This window comes from Lissotriton vulgaris, chromosome 11, assembly GCF_964263255.1.
Source record: "Lissotriton vulgaris chromosome 11, aLisVul1.2, whole genome shotgun sequence".
Classification (NCBI taxonomy): Eukaryota; Metazoa; Chordata; class Amphibia; order Caudata; family Salamandridae; genus Lissotriton; species Lissotriton vulgaris.
In genome coordinates, this window is record NC_141699.1 from 278,190,827 (window position 1) to 278,203,498 (window position 12,672).

Below are 12,672 nucleotides of genomic sequence, written 5' to 3' on the forward strand. Positions count from 1 at the left end.
ATTGAACTTCATTTTGTCTGTCAGGAGCATCACTACTTTGCACCATTGCTGGTAGTTTACTTTAACGCTTGTGTGTGTGTGTGTGTTTTGTATGGGGGCAGATAAACAATCCCAAACCACATTGTTGTATATTTTCTGCTGTTATGGGGTAGCACCCCCCCTTTTTTCTCTTAGGGAGTAAGCAGTGCGTGCTTCTGGATTAGCATAATCAAGGTGGAAAGGACTATGGTATATCATAAAGACACTAATCTGGTTACTTCGGAGTGGGATTGCAATTTTCTTTAGACAAACATGTTGATGTGTTTTTATCCAATTTTCCTCTCCCTCCTCTTAAAATAACCTTTCTTCCATGCACGTCGAATGGCAAATAAAATATCCCTGCCTCACTGTAGTTTCCACACGCTCCCACGTATGTGTGTGGGTCTTTAAATGGGCTGCTTCTGAATCACGGCTAGTAGTGGCCATTGGTCCTTCTGCCAATTCCAGGGTTCCTGCCCTAGGAAAAAAGATCTGCAGTGGAATAGTTGAGAATCTAGATTTCAATGATCCTGTGTTAAGGTGGGATTTAAAAGTGCACAGGTTTTTTTAGTAAAGACTAATATATCTCATCAATCTCCACATATAACATATATATTTAGCAGTACATTTTCTGCAACACTTGAGAAATGTCTCTGGGAGGTTCACATTAGAAAGGTCCATTATTCTTTTACTGTGATGGCAGTAGTGGCTCCTGTTTATCCATCCAACATGGTCCCTGTGGACCACTTCTGGATGTTTAATATTCATGCCAAAATATGAAAAGTAGCCACTTAAAGTCCATTCCTACTTTCCCTCACTGTCACAACAGTCAAGGAATCCTGAGACACTTCTTCCACTGATTCGATTAACCTGCCACCATCATCACTCAAATGAGCTGGGGTTCATCAAATTCAACAAATTTGGTCTGGGAATCTCTCACCCAATATCCTGCTGAGCAAGTCATGCCTCTTAGCTAGCATTCCAGGTGGTGAAAGGGGCCTTTAGGGCAGACTGGCTTAGTTAAAATGCCGGAGTAAGTAAGTGAGATGTTTCAGCGTAGAGCTGCTATGATCATGGCTATAGATGAGGCCCAGGTGGTCGATGGTAAACAAGTAGGATTTAGATCTCTTATGGCTGCAAAGCTGCATTCCTCTCCAACAGTATGTTGTTCCCCATCTTTGGTCCCTTGGGAAGCAGGAAAATTACAAGGTCATTGGGATATGACCTAATGATCCTCCCCAATGTTATCTTTTGATCCAGAGTTACTGTTCTTTCTGGATCTGGGGTCGCTGGTACTTCAAAAACCGAGGTGATATGTAGAATACAACAAGGGAACAACTGGGAGAGGATGTAGCCTTGCGGCTAGAGCGGTCGATCTCGAAGCTGGGGAACCAGGTTTGAGTCTCGGGAACGAAGCTCAACATCCCGTGATTCTGTACAAATCACTTAATCTCCCAGTGCCTAACAAAAAATGAATGTGTCCTCATGTAACGAAACTGGTGCTCATGGAAAGTGCTCTGATACCCGGTGTCTCGGGTCTGGTTCGTGCTATATAAAACTCTAAAAGAATTTTTTTTTAAAAAGGCCGTCGTCTCCCTTTTGACAAAATTCCGACAGCAAGAGCTGATATAGCTCTTCAATGAAAACCCTTGTGCTTTAAGAGAAAAAAGACAGGTGCCCACTGCTAATGAAACTAATGGAAGGTTGTTAATTACTATAATGTTTGTGACTCATAAAATCCCATTGTTTTTCTATCCAACCTGAATTCTGTCATTTTGACGCTACCCCCTGTGCACCTAGTCCTAAGCATCCTTCTTCCTAGTTTTCCTTTGTAACTTACACTACATGAAGAATCAACAATGTGTTTATCACAGTGACAGTCACATGTATGCCCTCACTGATCTGTAAACAATTTAGAGTGGGTGTTACACTATGGTTTACCAACCTTTGTTACTGTAGAGCGAGAGTTAGCGGGTGAGTGGGAGATTGAGCCTACCTGTTTTGGTCACTTCGCTCATGTTGAGATAGTCCAGAAATGGAACAGCTAGACCCTGGCCCAGGAAGATTTTCACCAGCTTCATGGCGATCTCTTGACGGCTTTCCACCGAGCTGACCTCCTCCAGCATGGTCAGAGGTGTGATGTCTTCATCCTGGGTAAAGCAAGAGAGAACAGAATAGAATAAGATACCATCCGAGAGAGGATTCAAAGGTTGTGCTATCCAACACTGGGAGTTGGTACCCCTCTACTCCTCCTCCCAAAATTGAAACTCTCACACATTGAGATAGGAGACAAGCCTATCACTTTAAACCTGAATCTTTCTACCGCTGAGATAAGGGCCTGTCTCTATATTGCTAAACTCCCATGATCCCTCTATTTCACCATAACAGTGGACAATTTCTTCCCTCACAGATTCTGAACCACCTTCAAAGAGGTCAGTTTCTATTCTTCATACACTGACACCTGTTCAGTACCACCCCAGGTCTGCTGCCAGGAATTTCATTTCCTCGATTCCTCTCTCGGAGAGGGATGTCACAAGCTATCATATACCATTTAAAGTGTTTATTTTGAGAAAAACACTCCTCATGATGTTTGGTGAGAGAAATAATGTTAGCATCCTATTACAAGTCCATGTGAAAACCTAAAGCTAGTCTGCTTTCTCACTGGCACCATCTATCCATATGACTGCTAGAATCATACTATGAAAACACACAATAAATGCACATTGTGGTGCAATAACGAAAATAAATGCATCATCTATTTCAATACTTATATGACTTAAGTAATTGAGCAAATGTATACCATGGTGGTGTGTGTGTGGGATGGGATAATAGACACATAAGGTAAAATATATGACAAGCAGAAGTTAGTCTCCATCCTTTATGCATACAGAGCTGTTCACTCATGTAGACCTTGTGCTCCGTTCCATACACTGGAACTTGTTATGTCTCACGCTGGCAGAAATTGGTTCCCATCCCTCAAACACACCGAGCCGGTTCATTCCCACCCTTTAGGATGTTGGCCACAATCTCAGGTGCACTCAGAGCTGGCTCGGCCCAACCTTGACACAGCTCTGTTCCCACCTTGATACCCAAAGACTTGCTTCTGTTCCACTTTTGGAGAGGTGGACTTCGTCCCTTACATATTTAGAGCTAGTAATATCCCACCACAATAAATGTAGGTCTGCTTCTCTCGCATATTTAAAGCAGGTTTTGTCCCACCTCATCAGACATTGGTCTCAATTGCTTGTGCACTGACTCAAACCCAGTTCTATTCTATTCCTTGTAAAATGTGGTCTCCTCGTGCATTCAGTTGCCTTGGCTCTGCTTTGGCAGATATCAGTTTCCATCCCTCATACACTCAGAGCTGCTTTTGTCTCTCTTTGGAAAAAGCGGTCTCATTCTTTCATACACTCAGAACTGCCTTTATTCTGGCCCACAAGAGGTTAATCTTCATCCCTCATACACTCAAAGTTGGGTCTATCCCACAGCAAGAGATATTGCCCTTCATACCTCATATACTTAACATCGGCGTTGTCTCACCAATGGAATAATTGTCTCTAACCCTCATACATTCAGAACTGATCCCATTCTATCCCTGAACAGGTCATTATTCAGTCAATGTATAGTTGTGACCCACTGTGTGAGATGCTGTCCTACATCTCTCATATATTCTTACATATGTTTCCCAGCTTGATTGATGTCACTGTCCATATGTTGAGCACTCAAAGAAAGTCATACCCTACTTTCACAGAGATCAGTGTCCTTCCCTTTCACTCAACCCCAGCTCCCTCCCACCATGGCAAGGCGTGCTGCCCTTTCCTCTTAGACTAAGCCCTGGCTCGGTTCCACATCATCCTTCAAGTGCTTAGAGCCGGTTCTGTTACCTTTCCCAGGGGCTGTGTCCATGTTACCCAGAGACCTTTGTCCCAGCCATACGCACAACCCATGCTGCTATTCAAATGGAAAGAGCTGGCTATATCACATTCACATAACATATCATTCTCTTCCAGGGTGGTAGGGATCTGTATTTCTAACTCCTACTTACAGGGTGAGGAAGGAACAGCAGCATGGTGGTAGGAGTTGAACTAATCAAAGATAGCAAATACTGTAAAAGCTGTCACACCAGGACTCACCTCTGGTGGGTACAGAATAGACTCCACCAACAGTTCGATCAGCGGCTGATAATACATGGATGGCAGGATCCGGTCTTCTGCTAGACGGACCTTCAGCCTCAGGGCTCCCAGCTTTCCACTGGAACAGAAAGAAGATAGATTTGCATAAACATCATAATACAGGTTTTCATAGACAGACTCACAGTTATATACACATGATCATCATGGTGGTATTTATTGGCACAGATCCCACAGGTGTGAGCATTTCGTTGGTTATCAAAAATGTTTGTATAGGCAGTCACTGACTTATGGATAGGTGGTGAGCAAACAGGTTTACATGGACATAGACCATCCTAGTATGTATATTTGGTTGGTCATTTTAACAGTTTGCCTTATGGTGACCACCTTTCCAGCCCTGAACCTTTCACCTACAAACCACTGATGTCATGTGGGTTTAATGAGTTGAATGGAAGCAAAACAAGACTACCACAGGTCAGCTCACAGCATTGAATGTGCCCTACTACTTATCATGGATGATATCCTCTTGCTGACAGATCAAGGCAACTGAGACACCTTTGTCCTACTGGATATGTCAGTAGCGCTAAACACTGCAAACCACCACATTCTGCTGTACCACCATTTCCAATGCGGCATTTAGGGGGATGCCCGTGCTTGGTTTACTGATTACCTTAAGGACTGCTCGCAAGCCGACAACTACCCTCCTCAGGTCCACTCACTGATGCCAGATCCAGAGACCAAGAGTGCTCCTTGTTCAGCCCCACACTTTTCAATATGTATGTTTCTCCACCTGCCCTTCTCAGTCTCTCATGCATGTTCTCTTTCATGACATATGTGCATGACATACACATTCAACCATGTCTCCGCATATCTTTCCCTTCCAGTCATATCAACTATCAAAAGCGCCTCATAACCGTCGTCTCCTGGATGAATCAGAATTCATTCAAATTCAACACCAACAAAACTGAAATCTTGATCATCGGTCAGCGTTTTTCTTTCTCCCACTTCAACTAGCGGATGGTTGATGTGGGCCTACCATCAACCTCTGTGCAAGAACCTTGGTTTCTGTTTCAGTCACAACCTCTTGCTAATATCTCAGTTCAACAAAATCTCGTCATTACATTTTCTCTATTTGCATTTTTTATGCAAGATCATTCCTTTTCTTCCTTTTATCTGACACAAAGACACTTGTTCGAGCTGTCATACTTTGAGACCTGACTACTGCAATTCTCTTAACTCAGTCTTCCGTCTATGACCTCATCCGGCTACTTCGCATTCAACATGCTGCTATTCAATTGATGTTTAACTTCCCCAAGGCTGCTTCCATCTCTTTGTTCTTGCCCTTTCTTCGTTTGCTTCCCATTCCTGGGTTCATTGCTTTCAAGTCTCTTTGTCTGCTTCCCTGAACTATCCACAAACTTGGGCCCCCGTTGCCTTCATATCAAATCCTCACACTTTTCACCATCTTGTACTCTCCGCTCAGCTTCACAGAGGCTTCTTGCTGTCCCTCATACCAGTCTGCTCCTGGTGCTGTTCCTTCATGGAGCTCTCTTTCTCACTCTCTCTCCTTCTCATCAACAACCTTCTTTCCTTTTGGAAAAGTATCAAGACTGCTTTTCCTAGATCTGTCTAATCCTTCCTGCATTTGGTTCTTCCATTAAGGATCTCAGTCCTGTAGTACCTTTAAGGGCGACAGTTTGTGCTTATAAATTCCTCTTCATCATCATCTTCATACAACACTACGAATGAAATAAGCTATCAAACAAAGGGGTCTATTATAATGGCGGGCCGATCGCCACTGCTCGTATGGTGGTGACAATCCACCTGCCATTATCCACCGCCTGTATGAAATTTACCCCCCGCCTGATTACGTTGGCGGGGGTACCGTGGCGGACAGGAAGACCGTCCACCGCTTTTCCGCCCGGTCGATGAGTCGACCAGGCGGGAAAGCTTTAAATATGGTGGCAGTGTCTGTTAGACACCACCATCCATATTACTATGCATGCGGGGATCAGCCTTTCCGTGGCTGCAAAGGCATGCAGATCATGCTGTTGGGGGCCCGTTGCGGGCCTCCAGGATGTTGGGGGGCTTGGGGGCACATGTAGGGGCCACAGCATTGTGGCGGGTGGTGCTGTGTGCACCACCGCCACAATGATGTGGATGGGGATGCCACAGTGGCAGTGGCATCCTAATTGCCGGTGCGGATTTAGTCCGCCCGCCACCCTAATAGGCCCCAAAGTTCAAGCACTGGAAAGAGTGTCCGTAATGGCCTTGTGGAGAGGCGGTCTCACTAGTTTGTATAGACACATTTAATAAGCTTTGTATAAACATAACTCATTTATGTGCAAACATAAGAAAAACGTGTATGAAAACACATTTTCTATCTATGAGTAGACCCACAAGTCATGCAGCTACGTATATACAAAGTAATTACCATACCATTATGCCTAACACACACATCAAGCCCACATGCCCAAATTAAGACATCTTGAACGTATATGTAAATATGTAAAGACACAACAGGGATGAAATAACAGATATTTAATACAAGTATAAATTATATATATATATATGTATGTGTGTGTGTGTGTGTGTGTGTGTGGGTGTGTGTATGTGTGTATGTGTGTGCCACTCTGTAAGACATTCTCATTGTCCTTAAATGTGTTTTAAACATTATAATACTTAGAAATTCATCTTCCCGGTATGTAGAAGCAGATATATTGTCTGTATGAGCAAGGACACATACATGTATGCTTAGATGCACGCATCGCCAAGGTATGTTTGGACGTATGCAACACAACAGCCTGAAGGCTCACATGTTTGCAAGGAGCCACAAACAGTATGCGTAATTAGGGCATGTGTACAAGATATAGTGACAGACAAATTGAAACATGACACATACAACTAAGCATCGACACAAGAAAAAATGTTTTGGACAAAAACAAAATGCATAAAACATTATGCAGGCATCATACATGGCAACACCTATACTGTACTAGTGGAAATGTATTAGTCTTTGGTCACAATACAAACGTCTACCTAGTTTCTTTGCTGTGTTCTTCCTCCTTAGTTAGAGTCACATCTCAGCACCTGACTCAAAGAGTCCTTTCAGATCACATATGGGATTAGTGCAGGAAAAACTTCACTTTTCTTTATGAAAAAGATGCAATGACTTTAGTTAATGCAGATTTAAATCAGTCAGTATGCATTTTATGTGATGGTTTGTTATATATTGTTGTGTATTTCCAAGACCAAACAAGCAGTCCTTCATGGTGCTACAGGGAGACACAAAATAACACCAAGATCTGAAAAAACCAAAAAGACAGAAGAAGATGACATATAATAAACTAAAGCCCAGACCAAGCTGGGTAGAAAGCGAAGTACTTTATGAAAAAGCAGGTCTGCAAGCGTTTTCTAAACGATCATATACTGCCTTCTGTTCTTAAAAAGGCCTGGGCGGAGTTCGCGGAGTTCCGCTACATGAAACTCTGCGAGTTGACCGAAAAACGATGCCATGCTATGCGGAGTTCCGCAAAACAGCAGAGTGTGTTTGGTCATGCTGTTCGGATTGATTTTCAGCACCGGGTGTCTGTCCTGTGCTGTAAAAACAGCGCAAGGCGATATGCACAGAGCAAGAGGGTGCTACTGCTCTTCTTGCTGCTAGAGAAGATTTTTTACAGGATTGGCAGCTTTCTCAACGTGAACAAAGGTTTCTCAACGCAAGTGGTTGTGACCATTTGCTACCACCCGCATTGAGAAATCTGACCTCCCGCGTTTGGAAATCTCGCCAGGAGGTGGATTTTCCTTGTTCGTGCTCACCAACTCCGTGGAGCGCGGAGTGCAAAAAACTCTGAAAACTCCGCAAACACAGCGGAGTTCACTGCCCAGGCCTATTCTTAAACTGCATGGCAGTTCAGGGTCACCAATTGGCAGGATGAAAAACAGAGCTAGCTCTCAGAATAAGAAGTGCAAACACGAATGTAGATAGGGTCAAAAAGAAGAGAGGCTCAAATAGACATCCATCACGTAAATAAATTATTACCTTAAAAAGTTAACTTCTAAAAATGATATCAGTGCATACAAACACATTCACACTTCACGCAGTTACACTCACCCAGGTTCTAAATGCTAACACCAGGCAGGTATACCCAGGCAAATGCATCACACGTGCATTTATGGAACATAAATGCACAGGCACGCATCGTAAAATATAAAGAGACCAACACAACATCCCGGGACATAGTTATATATAGAGACACAATGTAGGTGTGTAATATGTACTGCGTATTATTGTCCTATAATGGTCTCAAGGGGCTCCGGTGACATGACAATAAATGAAACAGATGAAGGGTATGTGGTGTATAAATGTCGCCTGATGCTGATCGGGCATGATAAGACCCACTTTTTATATTGCTTGTAAATGAAAAAAATAGGATTCTGATGACAAGTTATGGGAAACTGAGACCAAAGATAAAGTACTGTATTAATGTCACCAGAACTACAACATGCCAAGTCTTAGTTATAAATCACAAGAATCCATTTTATATAGGAGGGTTTGGTTTTGAATAATATGGCATACACATACATTTTTCCCAAAACATGAAAATGGTCGTTAAAGGCATCAAACTGACAGATGAAGTGAAGTTTTTTGTAATCCAAGTAAAAGGAATATACACGTTAACATCGGTTTATATTAATATAAAATGGCTTATCATTTCATTATTTGTTAATTTACTTTTTTTATTCTATTGATGGTATGTTTATGAAATTGATGTAATCCACAGTGTATAGATTTTGCATTACATAAGCGTTAACATATATAGCTCTTCTGTTTGGGTAAGGTTGTTTTGTTGCAGAATGTATTCGACCTTGAAATTGCCACTTTGAAACATATTTGTCTGCACATGAATGGGCTTTGGCTGCTAATTCTTCGCAGTGTTGAGCTAACAAAGGACAACTAATTGCGTGGAAAGTTTACGATTCATAGCTGAGGTGCAGTTTCGAGAATAGAACAAAGCAGATTGATTGTGTTTTGATGGTTCACAAAGTCTTTCAGCTTAGAGAACAATAGCTAATTGATTGCTGAGGAGTGAGTCACACCGGTCTCCTAATTCACAGGCTTTCATGTGTAACTCCAATTAGTTACTGAGAATAATTAATGGGTATCCCCCATTCCTGTGAATTACATGTTTGCACATATATATGTATCTTATGCCTATGTGTTTGCATAGCACACATATCTCTTTAATGTGTATGCTCTTGTATGTAAATATCGACATATGGCATAATGACATATAGAGACGAAACAAACACGTACATCAAATAGTCATGTGAAGAGACCAATATTATAAAGGTATATAAAGCCACTCGCATCTTACAAGTATTTACAAACACGTATATATAGCTTTATAACACAACAGTACCAAGAAATGCAGTGCATATTGCAAGCTTAAGACCTAATATTCAGACATAGTCCCTTCAGTCCTACAACAGTGAAAAAATTAAAACAAGCACTGACAATCAAAATAGGCCTGGTTTATAAATGATAGTGCCTCTTCACTCAGTGATGGTTCAAGTACTCAGTAAGTCAATATACAGGCACTTAGTCACTCGTTCTTGTACTCATGCAACCATTCATTCACCCACTTACTCATTTCTAATTTTTACATTCACCTACTTACACCACCACAATGGAACACACCGAGACTGGTGTGCATATTCTTGAAATTAATAAAGTTAAACATACCAGCATGTGGATGTCTTGCAATGGTACTGTGTTGCGTATCATTGTTTTTAAGTTCCAGCATGGCCCCCACATTTAGAACTAACATATTGGAATAGTAAATCAATTATACCCTATGGGCAATACTGTTCCACGATAGTTGCCAATGTTAGAGGTAATGGCTATGCCAGATGTGGTGCACGTTGCAGATGAAATGAGATTTATTTATTTATTTATTTATGCGATTTGGATAGCGCAAACAATTGCCCGAGGGCGTCTCGGCGCTGTGGACAGAGCAGAATATGAATTGAGAGGGAGGAGATTTATTGGTTGAAAAGCCAGGTTTTCTCTTTTTTCCTAAAGATAGTCAAGGTAGGGGCTGATCTGATGTCGGGGTCAAGGGAGTTCCAGAGTTTAGCTGTTGATACTGTGAAACTGCGATCGCCCCAAGTGACAGTTCTGGTTCGAGGGACCGTTATGATGGATGCATTCATTGATTGAAGTGATCGTTTGGGGACGTGAAATATAAGGGGATTTAGAAGAAATTGCGGGCCCTGTTTTTGCGCGGCTTTAAAGGCGATGCAGAGGGCTTTGAATTTTATTCTGTTCTTTACTGCTAGCCAGTGAAAGCCTTTGATGATGTGGGCGATAGGGTGAAACTTGGGAGTGCCAGAGAGCATCCTGGCCGCAGAGTTTTGTATGGACTGTATTTTTTTGATGACTTTGAGTTGGGCGTTGACCAAGAGTCCATTACAATAGTCCACGGAGGACATTACAAAAGAGGTGACCAGGGTCTTGCCAGAGTTGGGGGAAGAAAAGGGAGAATCTTTTTTATGGTCTTTAGCTTGAAGAAAGAGGAGGAGAGGATGGAGTTAACATGTGCGGAAAAAGTGAGTTTGTCGTCGATGAGAACACCCAGATTTTTTACCTTAGTGACTGGGAGGGGAGGAGGGCCTAGGTCAGTGGGCCACCATGCATCAGGCCAGGTAGGAGTGAGCTTGCCGAATATGATGACCTCCGTTTTGTTGGAGTTAAGTTTGAGACAGTTTATTGACATCCAGTAGCTGATGGCCAGCATGCCCTGTTGGAAGTTGGGGGCAATTTTGTCTCCATTGTCTTTGATGGTGAGAACCAATTGGGTGTCGTCTGCGTAGGATGTTAGGCTCATACCACAGTCGTTAATGACCTTAGCCAAATCTGTTACGTAGATATTAAAAAGGGTTGGACTGAGGGATGAGCCTTGAGGGACACCACAGGGTAACGTCATTTGTTCGATTGGAAGGTTCCTAGCTGGACCGTCTGAGTACGGTAAGCTAAAAAGGATGACAGAAGATCTTTTGCTTTAGCTTGGATGCCTCTGGCGTTGACACGGTCGATCAAGATTTTGTGATCGACCGTGTCGAAGGCCGCAGTAAGGTCCAGAAGGATGAGCACCGCCGCTCCTCCTTGATCGAGGGCTGCTCTTATCTCATCTGTGGCTTTGATGAGGGCGGTTTCGGTGCTGTGGTATTTCTGGAAACCACTAATACAGGATGAGGATCCGCTGCACTCCTAGGGTAAACTTCGGTATCCGATAGGGTGTACCAAGAAAGTTAAGTCATTTAGGGTGATCAGGATGCTGCCCTTACTGTCCAAGAAGGGCAGGAAGTGAAAAGTACGTACAAAACCTTGTGGGCACAAGGTGATTAACCTGAGCACTCCTGTATGCTGGATGAGCAAAAAAGGTATTTAACATGTATGATGATCCAAAGTTTTATTCACTTTATCACATTCAATTAGTAGGATATGTATTCACGAATTGTAATCCAAATGATCCAAATAATCTTCGTGTAGAAGTAAATGAAGCAAGTGTTTTGTCACATCATAGTGTCCAAAATTTCAATAAGTGGCATCATTTGCATAATTAAAATCCCCAATGCATTTCGAGCCAGTGGCTCTTCGTCAGGGGATAAATGCAAAGGTCTCGGGATTAGTAGGTGAAGTAACGGCTGCAAGACGCCATCAGGTAAACGCGGTACCGCGGTTACCTGATGACCTAAAAGTATGTGAAGAACGAGTGTTATGGTCCGGGTGTGAAGGAGAGTCGGATAAAATCGCGAACATGACCGCATGGTGGTCTGTCCACCCTAAGGGGAAGATCTTAGTGATGTTTATATTTTTATCGTTTGTGAATAAGCCATCTAGGGTGTGACCTGCTTCATGAGTGCTATCAGTGACCAGTTGCGTGAGACCGAGGGTTTCTAGGTCAGTTATGAGGTTTTTGGTATCGTTATTTGCGAAATTTTCTAGGGGAAAGTTGAAGTCACCTAAGATGGTAGTGGAGTTGTCTGTGGCAAGGGACTCCATCATTTCCGAAAAGGTGGCCAGAAATTGTGTTTTGCTGCCTGGTGGTCGGTATAAAAGGATACCTTTGATACGTTGGGAGGGACCTAGGGTGACAGAGAATTGCAGTGCTTCACATGTGGGAAGTGGAACTGAGCTAATGGTAGTTTTTAGTAGATTTCGGTTGATTATGGCGATTCCTACCCCCGTTTTTAGCTTTCTTTCTTGTCTGAGTATGTTATAGCCTTCTGGGGTGGCTATCAGGAGGTCAGGTTCTGACGAGGGGTTAGTCCAAGTTTCGGTTATGAAAAATAGGTCAAGTTTGTGAGCACTGATAAACTCAGCGATTTCATCTTTGTGTTTACTTAGGGATCGGGCGTTAATGAGTGCCGCTTAGATTTGTTTCATGTTCGTTAAAGGAGAGGGTGGGGTGCATGCATGTGTTCGTTGTGGGGCCCCTAGTTTGTAATGGCAGCTTTG

The 12,672-nt window shown here is 42.8% G+C and overlaps 1 protein-coding gene across 1 annotated transcript in view; it reads right to left on the reverse strand.

Annotated features, from left to right (window-relative positions):
- The window catches only part of RASAL1 (RAS protein activator like 1), an 871,242-nt gene that overhangs the window by 224,083 nt on the left and 634,487 nt on the right, over positions 1-12,672 (reverse strand). Inside the window, exons 9-10 of the mRNA XM_086943242.1 lie at positions 4,152-4,269; positions 2,015-2,168 (exon numbers count right to left, since the gene is read on the reverse strand). Of these exons, the coding sequence (XP_086799368.1) occupies positions 2,015-2,168; positions 4,152-4,269 (272 nt within the window). The remainder of the gene's footprint in view (positions 1-2,014; positions 2,169-4,151; positions 4,270-12,672) is intronic.